Here is an 18434-nt window from a genome sequence, read left to right as displayed (position 1 = left end):
AGTGCTCAAGGATATCTAAACCCCAATACTCTTTCACATGTCTATGTATACAATATTCTTCTAAAATATTTTGTGTTTTAAATAAGTAACAATTACTGCCCCGTCAGCATTTTATACATATTACCATGATTCCTTCCAACATCTGACTGAACAGACCCACCATTCAATGGGCTGTCACTAGTCTTTGTCTTGGTTTTAATGCAGTTACATAATCATGTTTCATTCTAGGTTTGCCGACCCCTGGTTTAGACAGTTGCATAACCATCTGAACATTTTGCCGATTGATCTGCTTGGGGCTTATTTAGCCCTGTTGACTGGCTTGGTAAGGCTACCTTCCCTTCCCCTTGCTTCCAGATTGTAAGGCCATTTCCATCTGTAGGAGGGGGAGGGGGAGGGGGGGGATCTGGACTTAACGGGATGTGAAAGTTGTCGGAGGACTACCAGGCCAGCGTAGCTAACCATACCTGCTCCCTTCTGCTGGGCAGAGTCTGACCCTTGATCATTTCTTTGTAGCGAATGCTCAGCTGTTCCTGCTGCTGTGTGCGTCTCTGAACCAGGACAGGAGAAGCAGAGGAGAGACCATGAAGGTGTCTCTCTCACACACACACACACACACACACACACACACACACACACACACACACACACACACACACACACACACACCTAATTGACTGAGAAGTTAAAAAGCACTCACACAGTTTTTGTTAACCACACAAGAGCCATTGAGTTAATTCCTCCAAATCTCAAACAACAGATCTGCGAATGGTCTACAGAGCAGGTGAGGCTCAGACTAGTACAGGTCAACACAAAGCAGCTTTCCCCACTATGACACACCACAAGGACATATGGTTAGGAGGTCAGCCTAGCTGTAAGTCTCTACGGGGATGAGGGGGGTCCACTCTTTTACCTTTCTCCATGCCGGGACAGGTGCCAGGCGCACTGGCTCATTCACAGGGGTTTGGGGCAGGGTAAGGGGAAAAAGGCGATCCAGATTGGGCAGAGACTCCCCCTTTGTGGTCAGACAAAGATGAGGGACAGCGAGCGAGGCCAGTGAGAGAACCGGACAACCATGCAAGGAGGCATCATGACATAGTCCATGATGAGAGGTGGAAACAAGGAGAGAGAGAAAAACAGAAAGAAGGAAGTGAATCATGGGAGGATGGAGTCAAAGAGGTTGGAAAATCATGTGTTCAAAACTAATAAAAGGAAATGACAGAGAGTCATACTCATAGGAAGACCATGCTGAGAGTTGTGTATTTGCACTGTGTATAGCACTTAGAGATATTTAAAAGGACATGTCATGCAGATGGTACATCAACAACAGATGGAAAGAGAGAAAATACACAAATGTGTGCATATAGTATCTCAAGCCAAACAATTGCTCTTCTTTTCAGCCTTTATAAAGCCTCAAAGACTTCCCATAAACCTTCAAGCTAAGTTCTGTCTCAACATAAATCGTATAATCAGCTATTTTCACCGACTTTAAAAGGCCAAAGAAATACACCATCAAAATCAGAAGCAGCTATTCCAAGACGCGTAACAACAAGACATTTTCTCTCAAACAGCAAAAGTTGGCTTTTCCCCCCATCAACAATACTGTCTAGTGTTCCCAAAGCCCACTACTTCCTCCCACTCTCAGTGGCAAGCGAACCAAAGCTCTGCGAACCAATTCACCTCGGAGCTCTCCGAACCCGGTCAGCAGTGTGAGGCCGCCTACATGACCCGAGGGACAATACCCAGCCTGACCAATATTAGCATTCTGGACCTCGGCTCATGAATACAGTGGCCTACAGCTCGTCAATCATGAGACCAGAGGCCCCGTCACACGGCGTGAGATCATCAAATTATTCATTGAAGGGGAAAACAAACCACAATAAGTTTGTAAAAAATAATCTGAACTCCAACAAAGTCCAGAAAGTCCGACCATCTATTCCATGTTGCTTAAGCCTTTTTTTTCCCATCACGCCAGCTGTGCTTCAAAATGAACCAGCGACTTCCTCCATACCTGTCGTTTGAGTCCCGTAGGCTGTGGAGCGTTCTCCTCAAACTTGGCGAGCAGCTGGGTGGCCATGACTTTGACTTTGTTGTGGTTCCCCACGGCGCAGGAGTCCATTTTTCTCTCCGACAGGACAGCCGGGACATACGGCCTGTCGTCACGGCCGGTCCTGGATACCTCCTCCTGTGAGAAAGCAGAAAAATAACAGTAAAAGCCTTTTGCCTGTTGCCGTCAGTCTCGTGGGATTAATTAGTCCGTTCTGGTAGGATAGGCTGCTCGAATCATAATCACAAACTCAACATCTGAGACGCTTTGCTGTCAGAAGTACTCACATCTTCAGACTGGCTGGTTTTCCTTCTCTTCCCCAAACCGTCCACATCCTTCTCCTTTTTGTCCTGTCGATGACACGTCATGAGCTATTTTAATTTTGACATTTAAAAGTGAATTAAGAGGTGCCAACAGGCATTTCTCGAACACTGACCTTTGGATTTCGTTTCCTGGATATTGCTATGCTCTGACCGAGTTTGCTGAGGAAGGAGATTGGGGATTTGGTGCTGGATATCAGCGCCGCCTTCTCCTCGGGACTCAAGTTGTGGTTATCTGTACAGAAATAATAGTAGAACAAAATTGGAAAATTAAGAGCACAAAAAAAAGCTGTTTAAATCCTCTCGGTATGAAGGGTAAGTATGTTTTCAAAGGCGCCACTGTATACAGACACCTCCTAACACCAGACGACAGAAGCAGCAGCCCTGCTGTATCACCCACCCTCACCTCCAGGTGGCACTGTGTCCTTAAACATCTCATAGAACTGGCTGAGGTACATGACCATGGAGAGTTTGTCCGGCTCTACCACAGAAGACATCTCCTTGCCCGTCATGCAGGGCGAGATGCCAAATTCCCTCTCTGCCACGTCGAAACCCAACTGGTTGTTCTTCTCCTGGTCTCGCTCATCCAGGGAATCGAAGTCACTGAGAGCGGCGGGAAGAGAGAATGAGATAAAAAGACAAAGATAATCATAAACCAACAAGCACTCATCTCAGTAATCTGAAATCTCTGCTGCTCCTGTAAATGAAGTTGTGATTCTTTATTTCTATTAATGAATTCTTAATGACAAAGACATTTTCTTCTGTGTTCAAAATAATGGAGAATGAAAAAAAAGTGACTTTGAATTAGCATTCTCCATCGATCACCCTATTGAAACCTGACCCACATTGTGTATTGTCATTAAGAAGTGATTCTATTTCATTTGACCCCTTAACAGTACTACACCACAGCCTTTAAGGTGTACTTTAAGTGTACTTTAGGTGTACTAAAGTGTGATATTTGTTCTCCACTTGGGGGCAACAGAAGCAAGCTGTGGACACGATATTGACATGGTGTAACCACATTGATATGGCAAATTTGTCCGAATTTTTTTGTCAAATTTGCTTATTTACAAATCCAACAAATCCAGAGCAACATTATCATTCACGACTCATTTGGAGTCACATTTGTGACTGAGGGAAGAACCTGGATCTTTAGCTGCTAAATGCTACACTATGTTCACCGGCTAATTGCTAACTTTGTCTGTCTGCCAGCATGTGGGTGGTTTTAAGAGTTGTTTCTCTAAAAAACAGTAGCCTGTTGTGGCTGTAAACAACGCTGTGAGAGCGAGAGTCAGTCAACTAAACAGTCGTGGGCTGAAGTACAAAAGCAAAGAGCCGACAGACGCTTTCAAGCACCCAAGTGGGGATGGTAATTATGTGGGCTGGTCACGATGAGTGACCCCTTCACATTACACACTGTCATTTGATTGCTAATTTAAAAAGTATTGATTACTGCAGCTTTTAAATTCTTTAATACAATCTAAATATGATTCCCTAATGTACAATGTGATTTGAAACAAAGACTTGCACAACTTTGACCTAGTTGATGATTCCTGATCATCTCGCACACCAAATCAAACAACGATCAAATATCGCTCTCATTTTATAATGAATCAGCAAAAAAAAAAAAAAATCTATATTTCCCAACCACAACTACACATCAGCTCTGGATATAATGGATATGAAGTGACACGGCGCCTGCATTAAACACTAATGAAGAAGCATTTGTGTACAGCCGGCTACTGTACATGTTGTGGAAAGCATTACTGTGAACGTCATTATACTGCAGCTGAACAATACCATTAAGATGGTCATCAATACATCTCAACTGCACATGCAGTCCATTTGAAAGCATTAGAAGAGCACATCAGGCACAGAGCCAACTCTCCACTCGATCCCTCTTAACCGCATGTCTTGTACACGTGAATGCAGTTTTCCCCAGAGATACCTCCACTCATCACCATCACCATCACCATCACCCCCCCCCCCCCCCCAACTGCTGCACAACCTGGTAAAGGTGAGGCAGGACACGGACACTTATAGCTTATAATGCTAATTGCCACGTTGCCTCCTGAGGGTAACAAATTACATTAAGCAATGCAGCAGGAGACTGTGTTGTTTTTTTTTACTGTGTGTGTGTGTGTGTGTGTGTGTGTGTGTGTGTGTGTGTGTGTGTGTGTCTGTGTGTGTTTGGGAGGGAAAGCCAGGACATGCGGAGGGCTCCCTTAAGGGACCCAAGAGGCCATTATGACTGGTAGCCGTCAACTCATTTACAGTGATGTACGACTCAATAGCAAGGTCCCAACCAGACGATAAACATCACTTGCAACCAACAAAACTCACGTCATTACAGGCACGGCAGGAGTTTTAACCCTTTCATTCTGACCATGAAGGGATACTCTTGGCACAGTTTGCGAATGTTTTCTTGCAAAACAAATCTGCCATCTGCGTTAATCCAGGCTCCTTGTGATGCGAGTTCTGCAAAGGGATGCTCCGCTCCAACTTATTCAGTCCCGATAGCAACACCTCGGCTTTTGGGCATCGGCCGATACAGAGTACCAATCCGATACAGTGTTTAATTAATAAGCTGTAAGCCTCACTGTGTGGAAGTGACTGGGATCATTCTTTGTATGTGAAAGAAAACATCAGGCTTGACCTAAACATTGCTTTATTACTTTGTAAAATATAACAAATATTTAGATATAAATTTGGTGAATTGTTATTCATTACTAAAATCATTTTGGTAAAAAAAATGTATTTTGTAAAATAATTTTCTAAATCTTCTAAATTTACAATAATTACAATTAAATTGTTAAACTTTTTATTCCTGCAACAAATTGGTCAAAACTTAAACCAGGAATTAAAATTCAACTATACAATGTATATAGTATATAATAAACATAGTATTGAACCGAATATATTGGCCCCATTGTCGCCGATAACTGATTCTTTTAGATACTCACATGAGGTCCGGTCGGTATCGGTCAATGAGGGCGCACAGGGCCATACCACTCTTCCAGGACATCGTAAGGTCGGTCACGTTAACACTCCTGTATCCCTCCGTTTGTCTCTGGCACCAGTTCAGCAGCTTACTGGATCGAGCTACGGATTCTGGTGAGGCAGAAAAACAAAATGAAAGACTTGATGGTAAAAGCAGCAGGATGAACAGAAACTGGATTAAGAAATATAAACAGTTTCTGGGCAGCACGACACATCGCTTGCTGGGCAATCTCATGGCCTTGGTCAGGGAAGGCTGAGCGTGGTGTCATTAAGTTTAGTCATCCATGGCGTCATCATCCATGTTAGTACTAGTTTTAACCAGCCAATGAGGAAGTATTATGAACTGTGAGAAGCTTTTAAAAAGGAGGAAAAGGATGCAAATGAGAGGTTAGGAGAGGATGCAGAACCCACAAGGAACCTTAAAAACAGCTGCAACGGACATTAAATAAAACCGCCGGATAAAACCGTGGTGCTTGAATGAGGGTATCAATGACAGAGTTAGTACACGCGGAAATAAATTCCATAGTAGTGCCATCATTCCACTATTCATTTCACATTATTAATTCATAGCAGGTAGACTTTTCAACTGTTAAAACTATTAGGAATCCTTGAAAAGCAACACCATGCATTTGGACTTTGTGTTACCTTGCAACTGCTTGTCAAGCAGGCAATTGTCTAGAGTGAAAATAGTTCAATATTACATTTCAGCAACAGAGATTGCAGCAAAAAACAAAAAATCCTACATTGATCAATCAGCACATCAGAGAATGTCTTATCCGCTACTTAAACAGTTTTTGAAGTATGTAACGGATACAAACCATTCCTGGCCAACTTCGGTGTCGACGAGTTGATCACATTCTCAATTTCGATGCGCATTTCCCTGGACTCCCCTGTGTCGCAGAGGTGCCTCACCTGCAACGTAATCATGACATATCATGACATATCGGAAGTACTATACGACATGAACAAAACATGCGTTTCCTGACTGCAAAAGATGGCAGCTGAGATTTGTCGGCTCTCTCACTCACCTGGCTAGGCTTGAGGAAGTTAAGGCTAATGTTGGGGTAACGCGTGGTTGGATCCACGCTGTAATGACTGAAGTTCTTACTGATGTTTTCTGGCGTGGTTTGGGGCAATAGGCGGTATATACTCTCCCTAAAGCACAGAGGAAAACATTCAATATATTCCCATATGCTATATAAGCAGAGTCTTATTGATGGGAGGAAGATATAGGGGGTTACTAAGGGAATAGATTACGAAAACTCATTAACGTTGTTATCAAAAAGCACAGAGAGTTATTGCGGAACAGAGGAGCCACATTCCATTCAGTCCTTATGTGAACCTCTTATCCCATTAGTGCTAGCAGAGGTGGGACTGGTGCTTGAAATCACATACAGGCGCATTTCCTCGTATAGCACTTAGAGATAAAAGGGTGTGTTTGAAGAGAGAGTACACGTATGTGTGTGTATGCTGTTGCTGTGTGCGCCTGCGTGTGTGAGAATGGAAGTACAAGAGCAGGGTGAGACTTTGTGTTTCAGTGTTTCCACACCCTCACCTCTCAGCTAGAACCTCAAGAGAGGTTTTTCCCTGAGCCCAGCTCCTCACCATCCAGCCGGAGTCTATGGCTGCCAGGAACCCGCGGGCGATGCCAGTGCCCATGGGCCAGAAGGGCTGCAGACAACAGCGAACACCACATTCAGCAAACAAATACGGCCACGGAAGAACCAAGGGTTTATGAAAACAAAAAGGGGAAAGAGCTGTGATCTCTCTCTCTCTCTCTCTCTCTCTCTCTCACCTCCAACAGGCTGTCGCCCACGAGCGCCACCAGCAGCTCGTGGCCATGGCGTTGGCGCACCATGGCGGCGTTCTCTGAAGCGTACATGCAGGTGAAGTCGAACATGGCTACGTCGGGCTGGCCGTAGTGGTTGATGGCGAAGTCCAGTGTGGGCAGCTGGTGGTTGGTGGAGAAATCTGCAGCCTCGCGGGCGTAAGACAGCAGGGCAGCCTGGTCCACGTTGGCCCTGGACAGCAGCAGCTCCGTGTCCGCGTAGTCCTACAGCAGAGACGAGACGGGTGTGATTAGAAGAAGCGGCATTTCGATGAAAACTAATAAAAGCAGAGCTGTCCAGAGTGAGTGTAATGAAGCTGCTTTCAACTTGTACAATCAGGAGTTCAGGAAGTAGCGAGAGTCTTCAAACTAAAGCTAGCCATGACGTAAGACCTCCTCAGCATATACAGAAAAGTGTTGGCACCTTCATCCAAGACGAGGCACAGCCATGTCTGTATCTAAACATCTTATCTGGATATTTTGCAACCGGATCGACCAGACCCCAGTTGGAGATTGTCTGGCCCACATCTGTCAGGTATTCAATGGTAAAAGCGACATTAAAAAAGGCTGAGCAATCACTTTCTGTGACAGGGTTATATGACATTCGGCACTCGTGGCATTGTGTAAAGTTTACACTTCGAGTTGTCCCTTAGTTTACACTGTAAATGTTCCTTATTTTACAGTTTACACTGTAAACTAAGGAACATTTTGAAGTTGACAGCCCCTGTAAGGCTCCACTGTGCCACAAAGCACGTGCAGTGGAATAAACTGAGCCGTTCACAAGCCTCTCCAACATGTAGCATCAAATCACTGCATTCTTTCAAAGTGACATGTTTTCACAGAGGGCGTAAGAAGCTCATTCTTCCATCCTCAAGCTCCCTGGTTGTCCAATGCCAAGGCCGGTGGTGGTGGTGGTGATGGTGGGTGAGGGGAAGGGCAGGCTAGTGGAAGATATGAATGTGTCGTTTTTGTGATTTGCTGCCTTGAACCGTGTGGCCCCGCCGCCCCTCTGCCATCTTTTCCGCCCTTCCTCTAAACCTTTCCAAGGGGCAGGACAGAGTCAATTTCATTGCTATAAAAAGGATCTGTCGAGGACTTTGTATAAAAAAAAAAAGGGAACTTCCAGAAGTTACTAGACCAGTAAATTATGACTTTTCATTAACACATGCCTACATACTCTAAAGCCCCTCGGGGCTCAGACTTGTGTGCACCAAAACCTCATTAATGTCATCAGCTCACCATGAAAACAATCACAGACTTACACGCACGTCTAAAATGATCAGCAGAAGAATGGCGACTGTGAACAGGACCGCAAAATTTAGGGCAATTTAGAATCCGAAAAGCCACCACACAAACCACACACACCTTCAGTTATGTTTGGACATGAAGACAGAAAAAAGGTCTTTCCTGTTTCCTGTGGAAAGTGGCCAGGGAAAGGAAACTACTGAGTATAGTGAGGACACAAACACTCAGTAAGTGTGCTTGAGTTGGCAGTTTGTGCCCGAACACTGTTGGCTTGGTTAGACCATTAGGCCGATACTGGGCAAAAATAGAAAGAAAATTTAAGGCTGAGAGAATGAAAGCGAGTGAGACAAAAAAGGCGAGAGAGGGACAGACTTCTGATTCTGTCCGCCTGTGCGTGCATATAGCCTTTATGTCTCGTACAGAGAGACTGAGATCTGGGCTTTGATCACTCACATGCAGAATGACTCCTTTCTCCAACAGGCTCTGTTTTTTGGCAGTCATCACAAAGTAGTGCGTGTCATCCTTGTAGTAGACGATGTTTTCCAGGTCAACACCTAAAAAGGACCCAAGAGAAAGACGTGCTGTTATATACACCAAACAATCGTTTTCCTTATTGCCACTGCTGGCTGTCATGTCGTCATTAGAGGAGCAATTACCCGACTCAGAGCACATAACCATGGCCCCGGGGACATTGTCGTGTCAGCAATAAACCGTGGCAGGCTTGGCATCAGACCTAATGTTAAGAATTTTAATTGGAGGAGCTGACAAATTCAGAACTGTGATCCAAGGACAGATGATTCATCCTGTTTACTTATATTTTACCAAAAAAAAAAAAAAAAAAAAAAGAAAAGAATCGCTGACTCCATGAAGTAGTTGGATAAAATATTTGTCATATTTTATGCTGTATCCTGAGGTGTTGCGTCTTACAGTTACCTGTAGAAAGCAACATAAAGTCCCTATATCGATGCAGTAGAACAGAGCGGCGACAGACCTGTGGCTTCTCTGAGGTCTTGAAAGAACTTCTGGTTGAAGATGAAGGCCACCCCGCTGATCTCCTCAACCTTGGCCTCCGCCGTCGTGTTCCTGTTGATGAAGTTAGCGGTGATGGCGATGGCGAGCTTGCCCCTGAACTCCTTACGCCGAAACCCTGAAGAAAGTACAAGAGGATGAGGAAGCAGCCATCAAGGCCAGGAATCAGTGGGCACAGGACCTGAACGGGGATTCCACAAATTCAAAAACAACAGAGTAAACTCAACCATTTAAGTGCCTTTACGACTTAATAAACCCTGCAAATGCACACTGTACACTATAACTGCAACCAGATGTTCTGTACCATAACAACGTAAACCGTTTTTATAGTGTTTTTTTCTGTGTGATTGCAGTTCACGGTTATCCCAGAGGGAGCCTGCTGCTTCCCTTCCCTGATGCAGCGGTCAGTAGTACAGAGAGGGGTCATGGTGCTCTACTCCACAGGGGCGTGGCCGTGTGTGTTCAAGGCCCCAACACTCGTAGAGGAAACAGACATCCAATTCAACGATTCCTATTCTGCTCTGCTGGGAAAGCCGTCAGAAATACTCTTCAGGCGCAGCAGCCAGACTAAAACAAACACGCACATAACACAGATGTGCACAAGCGTTCATTCATACGTGAGGAACGGAGTGAGGTCAGCAACCCGACCACAGCTGTACACAAGTGAGATCATAATCCTTCCGAGTGACCTCCAAGTAGGTTTAGAAAGCACAAACGGTGCCGTTTGTGCTTTCTCTTGTTCAGTCGAGGAAAACAAACAGCATTGCTCGTGTCTTTCTCCCAGTCGGTACACGAGGACTTGCCTGGTAGCGTGTTTCTCCTTCCATCTGCCCCGATGATGACATCAAACTCCAGCTCGTTGACAGGGTGTGTCCTGGGGTGGACCTCAGCCCTCCAGCCTATCCCTGAGAAAACACACAGCATGTGTAATCTGACAGAAATGCATCATCGCGGCCAGTACAGAGCCTCTGACAGACGAGACTCGTGTTTTTGCTTCCACTCATTTGTTTGACTTGTCTTTCAGCAGTTTGACCCACTTACTTTCAGTCTCTTGATCTTCTGGGGGCTCGATAAGACCCTTGAACTCTACGTTGACATGGATCTCGATGCCCACCAGGAGAGCCACTTTGAGCAGAATCAACTGAAGCTGACGAATACCTGCAACAAGTCAGGAGGGGAAATCTGAACGAACTCTTCCAAACACATCAAATCTTGTCCTACAAGCAAATAGGTCATAAACCGAGCACTCACTGATATGATCGATAGCACCAGCGCAGAACTTTCCGTAGAACTTCTTGGCCCCGAGGCCCCTGAGGTCCTGGATGGTGAAGGGCCAGAGGTGCAGCACATTGTTCCTCGAGAAGGCGTCTCTCTTCTCCAGCAGCACCACCTTTGCTCCGAGGAAACCCAGCTCGATAGCTGTGCGTAAGCCACATGGTCCCGCACCAATGATCAGACACTAAACACAGAGAGAGGCAGACAGATGTAACAGAGGAGCTACAAGACAGATGTGAACCGTACACATGAACAACAAGTCAGGACAGCTGAGTCATCATTCACCCACCTATTCAGAGGACACCTCGACAGCCCAGGCTAGCAAAAGAACTAACTAGCTTTTAGTTGTGAACTGTATTTGGGAGGGTTGCTCTTTTTGAGGTTGAGCTTAGCGACACTTGTTGTAAGCCACTAAATAACGGGATGCAATGCATGATGGGAACAAAAAGCCTATGGAAGCAATAGTTGGCAGTTGATAAGCAAAGCTAATTTAAGAGACAATTCAAGCTAAAACAAGCTAACAACGCTAATTATTTTGGCTGTGTTAGCGTATTTTAGCTTTACTTATCAAAGCTACAACATAACATAAGATATCACAAGCTAAGATAACATAAACTAAAGTACGATAAAATAGCATAGGCTGAGCTGACATAGGCTAAGCTAAGCTAAGCTACGTCTATTATTTGGTTGACTTAGGTAAACTTTATCTGTAAATCACAGTTCAAAGCTGCGCTAGTCTTTCAATTCATCAGCAATCAAACTATTCTGGGGTTGTATTGTTTACACTCGAAAACAGTGCAGATGACGAATCAAATTCCCCAGACTGAACTGAGGTGAACCGTCTCCTCGCCAGAAATGAAAAAGTGTTCCTGCAGTGTCCTTTCACATAAAGCACACACACACACACACACACACACACACACACACACACACACACACACACACACACACACACACACACACACACACACACACACACACACACACACACACACACACACACACACACACACACACACACACCCCTTGCTGGTAAATATCAGCATCGCATTACATGATTCCTTAACATCGAGGATCAAATTCTAGCTCTCACCGAACTGAAGCCATCTAGAAGCAAAGCCGTCCCTGAATGAACCACACACTTTGTAAAGATCAAAGCTTACCTTTGAGTTGGCACAGACGCGGCCCTTCTTGTACTCCTTCTGGCAGGCCCGCTTGTCTAACTTCGCCCAGAGCGCCTTGGCCTTCCAGTAGTTGAGTTTGGACTTGAGCTTGTGATAGAAGACCCTGTACTCGCAGGGCTTGACTTCCAGGTGGTCACAGAGCTCCTGGAAGGCCTTGAGCGTGCCCTTACACGTGGTCCCCTGGACGAACTTGTCGAACAGGACATGGGACTTGTTCACCCCATCTCCTCCAGTTGCACCGGCGCCTCCATCCCCCATATTCCAGACTCACACGGGGCTCTGAGGGTCCTTCACCCCCACCCCACCCCCCCAAGGCAGGGGTCTCTGGGTCCAGCCCCAGCCCTGGAAAAAAGCTCTCTCTGGTGGAGGGCTCTAACTCCCAGCCTCAGGCATCTTCATTCTGTCTGCAAGAGGGAGAGAAATAAAAAAAACTTAGTGAATCATAGAAGATAATGCAGAAAAGCAGATTTACAAGATTACAGCTTTCACACACTGTCCCATCCAACAGAAACCGTTCAGATTGCCAAACACTTTTGGCGCCCTCTTAATGAAACGTGCCTTTAATTTCTCTAACTAGACAATCGTAGATGTATGTCAGCAATTGAGGGTAAAGACCAGATTATTTATGGTCTCGCTGTCATTCTTCTGCAGCATCATGACCTCAAACAAACCCTTATCTGTCTAGGAATGAGGCTGCCGGACACAGGAAGGGCACTGAACTCGCAGAAAGCCAAACAGGAAACACTCGGGGTACAAGTGTGCAGATACGTTTGTGTGGCACAAATCGCTCCCGACAAGACTCCAGACACAGGAAATAGCCAGTTCATCCCAAAATCCTCGTCATTCAAAGAAAATTATTTGGCAATAGAACAATGTTTCAAGAATCCATAAAGCTTCCTGCGGGACATTTGTTTTTCGTTTAATTGCTATGACTTGCAGCAGTGCAACTGTATGGGTTGCATTGTTACGTGTGCATTTTCACCCCAAAGGGGGGCAAGATCATTCATGTTGTTGGAAGTCCGTGGTTCAGCCGTCGTGAAAGGAACGTCTTGAGATCTGACTGTTAAGCGGCATGAGCAGCCTTTAAAAAGGTCAGCGTTACTCAGCATCAGTGCGAGTATAAAGGAAAGATAATGGAGTAGAAGAGGATGAAAGAAATGCTGCAAAACCTTTTGCTAGCACAAAAGTGGTAATGGTGACTGCAGAGAAGAACCTGGATCGGTCCAGTCTATTTGATGAATAATACATTTTAAGTTCAGTAGTGGCTCTGGTTTGCTTCAGCTCCCCAGGGCAACGGTGCAGAAACTTGCTTTACTTGTTAGAGGTTCTGTTCAACATATCCCAAGAAATAACATCATTTATGAAAAAGAGACAAAATATGAAGTGTATAGTTTGACATCTTGGTTCACTTTCTTATATCATAATATCCAGACTGTTAGCTCAGCTTATTTTAAAAGACTAAAAACAAGTAAGTTATTATCTCAGTTTTTGTACGGACCACTCAAACAAGATATAACATGTTCATTTGTGAGCTTTGTGAGGTGCTAGTAGGCAGGTTGTGTTACCTTTGGAGAGAGCCAGCCTAGCTGTTTGCCCATTTACCGTCGTTACACTAAGCTAAGCTAACTGGCTGCTAGCTCCAGCTTCACATTTACAGTACAGACATAAGAGTGACAATCAATCTCCTCATCGAACTATTTGCATGAAAATAGTAATCTGTAATCTGTCAAGTCAGAGTCAAGACTTCCATCTGTGCATTTTCATCTACAGTAAAGATTAATGTAAGACATCATCAACAGATCAGTAATGGAGAGACATGTTTTCATGTTTCAGGCGAAGACAAGACTCAAAGTTACTGAAATCCAGAGGAACACACATGAGTATTCACTGTCAGACACTTTCTCTCGAAAAAGCTTGACTCCACAGTCCAGGGTGTTGAGCTGGTTCACGAAGACCAATGTAGTCCCAGTGGCAACACACGATGCCAACTCCTCACTGCAGTCCGTTTGTGCTGGCACTGCACCCTTCAGCCCGGATCCGGGCCTCCTCCAACACAAGCGTTTAGATGAACGTGCTACATCATTTCCTCTATGAAACAAGCTGTGGGGCCCATCTGCACACAGTCAGGGTCTGTGGTTGTGTGAGTGCATAGTATCATTTTAGTAGCTTATATGCAAAATAGTGTCTTAACACCGGTTCCTCTGTTTGACGGTCAGGATCAGACGGCATCAACAGTGATCACTAAACATAGTGGGGATTGGGTGTCATCGACAACAGCCGGTGTTCACTACAAATGACTCAATCTATGGCCCTTAATTCTTTAGTCAATAGTATTGACTGTGTGGAAACAGGCAGGGCAAATACATAAACGTCACTCAAAACAGTTATCAGGCATCTCAAGCCTGCTTCTGTTTATCTCCACAAGGACTCGAGATGCTGCGGTTGATTGCGATTCAGACTGAGATTCAGTCAGGCTTGCAGTTCCTTTAGTGTGCAGCGAGTGCTGGCGGGCCCCATCATAAAACACTGCGAACGAACAGAGCTGAAAGACAGTTTCAAGGTTATTTTCTACACAAAAATAGGCCACTGTATGAGCGGCTCAGTAGCCATGTAAATTGTGATCTCATCAGCTGCAGAAAGCCTGACAGAACAAGTCTGAAACGCCTGCTCTGAATTCTTACAATCAGCTCTTTGAGCCCGCCGATGGTTTTCAAACTTGCTGACAGGAGGCAAGCGAAAATATCGCAATTCATCCGCATTGAGACCGCTTTGTGAGGAGAGCAGAAGCAGGTCATCTCAAACTCGAAGCCTCATGAAGCCATAGTGAAAAAGAAGACGCATCAAACAGAAGGGGAACCCGGGAGGACGGTCTCTCAGGGCCAATAACTCACTTCATGGTGAAATCACATCTTTTTTTTTGAGACTCGGTCTCTTGCTATGCTTCTCTCGGCATTCATAGCAGAGGAACTAAGTGATTCCCCCTGAGGGCTTTCCATTTTACTGTAAGGACACACAGTTTATGGTAATGCATCAAAAGCCAAGCAGGGGAGATGAGAGGATACAGTCTGTAACCTTTATGACACACACCGGAGAAAGCCAACAGTAAACATCTAGCAGCTCTTTGAAGGTAATGCAACTACTGGCTGACATGCTGAGACAGTGTGTGTGTGTGTGTGTGTGTGTGTGTGTGTGTGTGTGTGTGTGTGTGTGTGTGTGTGTGTGTGTGTGTGTGTGTGTGTTGTCAACAGACAGTGCAGCTCAGACAGGTCTGCTGTAACATGCTACACCCTGACCCAGCTTAATGCCAACAATAAACCTGGCCTATAATTTGAATAATAGCAGCCTCCTGCAGAGACCCATATGCTCACTCGATAGTAAACGTTGCACCATGTGTCTCTGTTGGGCAGAGAAGAACGGTGACGGATTAGCACATTGACATTACCGGCCAGTAGCAACGTGACATTAATAGTATCAAGTAAGGGGGGGGGGGGGTTCTACAATACTAAAAATTCCAACAAAACCATTTTAAGTGGATAATAAAAAAAAAGAAAAATCAAAGCAGCTTTGGCTCAGCACGCACTCAAAATCTCCCGACATCAGGATGAGCTGCAGGATTTCTCACATTCGCAGGATTCACACAAGAATTTACACTCATGCATGCAAAGCTTTACACACACAGCATCCACCACCCCCCCCACCCACCCACAGGAATGCACACACACACACACACACACACACACACACACACACACACACACACACACACACACACACACACACACACACACACACACACACACACACACACACACACACACACACACACACACACAGCATGCCTCTGCTTTTTACTGGGAGCATTACATCATCCTCTAATCTAAAAATAGAGCCAGAGATTAGGCCACTGGGCTACCCGTTTGACATCACTGCTTCTACGCATAGTGAATGCTGTTACTACCAAACAGACAAGAAAAAATAATTGATTTCCAAGCCTGGATAAATAAGTATGTTAATTCATATTATTCAAAAACCTATAGTGGCTGTTTTGCTTTGTTGTCGTTTGCAAGTTTGGTAAAAATAAAAAAATCTGGGATGACACATTATTCATTTTTTTTGTTTATTTTGCCTGCATCGGATTTCATTTTTACCCCAGGCTTTGAGCCACAGACTGAGAGAATTGACAATAATATGTTGTTCAAACAGAAAACCAAGGACAACCAGACGGGTCTGGTGTGGCGCTCTCTTACTGCAGACACCATCACAGAAGCGTTGAGGTAAACAAGTTAAGTAAACTGCTTAGCCGCCACAGCGGCACTAAATGACTGGGATGACTGGGCTGACCGTAAGACTTGCGTCTGTGTCAGCGTGTGCCCTGAAATAGTGTTGTGTCCTCCGTCGGTCTCCAGCTCACTGACGACTGAGAGACAGAGAGGACACCCTGGAGATGAAAGTAACATCCCAACCCGTCTCCTCCATCAGGAGAGAGCGCAGGACGCAATGAGAGCAGTGGACGTCTTCACAATAACGGATGTACCAGCTGAACATTTGGTCCATCAAACCTGTGGCAGACCACACCTTATTCACCGGGTCTACAGCCCTGTAATAATAGCTGGATCGGAGTGTTTCATGTCTCCGTTTAATTCTTCCTGTTTGCCTTAAGACAACTGCCGTTTTGTCTTTATTCCTAACAGGTAATCATCACCTTCACATCCCTTTCGTACTCAGTATGGTAAGTCACTGGGGATGGCAGGGGCTACCTTATGGTTTGACTATAATGCTAATTACAGAGAAATGCAGCAGCAGGTGTGGTCTATTCATGGGCTGCCTGCAGGCTGTGAGGCGAACAACGAGTTCACAGCCGACATGTAAGAGAAATGCTGGGCTCATGTTTAAGAAGAAAAGCTCTCTGTTTTAGCGCTATAAAGATATACATGCACATGTTTGTACGAGGTGTCCGGTTACTGAGTGGTAACAACAAACCAAGCCCCTTTTTCCACACAATTCATTTTATTATTAATCATTTTTTCGATTTACTTTTTTATGTCTGGGTAGGTTGAACGTTTTTCAAAAAACCTGACAAAATCTATGAATGAAATTACAAAAATAATAATTACCACCAAGATGTATTGGTTTCAAATGGACACACACAGTATACAAGTGTGTGATTACTAGCATTTGCAGCATTACTTGCAGCCTCAAACAGCTTAACGTCTCACAAAAAGATAAATCTAAATTTCTGTCTGACATCAGTGTCATCATGCATGTCCTTTATATTTGCAAGTATGTCTATTCTGAAATATTTAAACTCGAAAAGCAAACGTTATGTTATGAACATGAGCGTAACACAATTATTATATAAAGTCTGAACATACAGTAATCCTATAGTCCCACATTGATTCAGTACTTTAGTGACACAGTGACGCCTCCAACTACAATTTCCTCATCAAAGGAGTTTGAGAGTGTGTGTGTGTGTGTGTGTGTGTGTGTGTGTGTGTGTGTGTGTGTGTGTGTGTGTGTGTGTGTGTGTGTGTGTGTGTGCCCTGTGCACAGCTGTGCATAACAACGAAGGTGCCAGCAGGAGGCACGAAAACAAGTCCATTGATAGAATTGGGATGTTTTCCCACGTACTTAAAAGCATCAGACTTTAATCTTCAAGTGTATTTCTTTTATTCACGTTTCTAAAGGACTGAAGCTTTGTCAGGGACGCTCCTCTTTACGATGTCTGCCTGTAAACCGTCGCTGTAAACAAAAGAAATGAATTTCAGAGCCTCGGGTCGCAGCACTATTATCCATAGTCACGTGTATAAACAGCGGTGTGGAGATCACAAACTAGTAGAAACAGAACTACCTGAAATGACAGCGAAAATGGGTCGGCACTCCAAACATGATCACTGCGTGTCAACAGGAAGATTATACGCATGAAGCTTAAGTCAACAAAGGTGAATGAATAGCTGTGTTACGTCCTTTGATGTCTGTTATTGTCCAGATATATTCATTATGCCTCTATGCAAAGCCCTGAGCTCAGTCCTGTTATTCAGCCTCCAGGAGCACAGTCACATCAGAGCTCAAAGAGCACATTTGTTGACTGAAAGTCGACTTGCTCCTGGCGGAGGCCGTCTCTCGAACCATCTGGCTTTTGAATCACTTCTGCTCCCGACAGTCAGACCGCCACAACCGATGCAGACTTTCCCCGACTCCGGCAACAGACCAGCCGCCGAGTCGATAAAACATATGATTTCCATGTTGTTGTTCCTTAATGGCACTGAAGGACACATTTAATGCTCAGTGCCCTGAAAAAAACAAACACATCATGTCCGCGGTCAAATTCATCACGACTGTGATGCTCTGGGCCTCAAAAGGACAACGTGCGCATGCAGCCTCCTCCGTTTGTGCCGACCTCGTCGCTGGTACCGGGCGCCATCTTCTCTCTTCCCTGACAAACTGCCGATTGTGTCTGAATTTATGCAGTTGACGCGATTTAAAAATGCAGTGCGAGTATTTGATGCCCT

General features: G+C 44.9%; 1 protein-coding gene across 1 annotated transcript in view; it reads right to left on the bottom strand.

The window, feature by feature from the left end:
* Nucleotides 1–18434, bottom strand: part of mical3a (microtubule associated monooxygenase, calponin and LIM domain containing 3a) — a 60430-nt gene that overhangs the window by 32492 nt on the left and 9504 nt on the right. The window contains exons 2-19 of the mRNA XM_068722792.1: nt 11905–12329; nt 10718–10925; nt 10508–10624; nt 10270–10371; nt 9429–9584; nt 8891–8991; nt 7160–7417; nt 6920–7035; nt 6393–6519; nt 6183–6276; nt 6010–6039; nt 5328–5475; nt 2771–2967; nt 2481–2599; nt 2332–2394; nt 2009–2182; nt 911–1012; nt 465–548 (exon numbers count right to left, since the gene is read on the bottom strand). Of these exons, the coding sequence (XP_068578893.1) occupies nt 465–548; nt 911–1012; nt 2009–2182; nt 2332–2394; nt 2481–2599; nt 2771–2967; nt 5328–5475; nt 6010–6039; nt 6183–6276; nt 6393–6519; nt 6920–7035; nt 7160–7417; nt 8891–8991; nt 9429–9584; nt 10270–10371; nt 10508–10624; nt 10718–10925; nt 11905–12183 (2475 nt within the window). The 5' untranslated portion in view covers nt 12184–12329. The remainder of the gene's footprint in view (nt 1–464; nt 549–910; nt 1013–2008; nt 2183–2331; nt 2395–2480; nt 2600–2770; nt 2968–5327; nt 5476–6009; nt 6040–6182; nt 6277–6392; nt 6520–6919; nt 7036–7159; nt 7418–8890; nt 8992–9428; nt 9585–10269; nt 10372–10507; nt 10625–10717; nt 10926–11904; nt 12330–18434) is intronic.

The sequence above is a fragment of the Cebidichthys violaceus genome, unplaced genomic scaffold (genome assembly GCF_023349555.1).
Source record: "Cebidichthys violaceus isolate CVI_PGR_0920_01 unplaced genomic scaffold, fCebVio1.0.p SCAF_3, whole genome shotgun sequence".
NCBI lineage: Eukaryota > Metazoa > Chordata > Actinopteri > Perciformes > Stichaeidae > Cebidichthys > Cebidichthys violaceus.
This window is presented reverse-complemented; position numbering and strand designations above follow the sequence as displayed.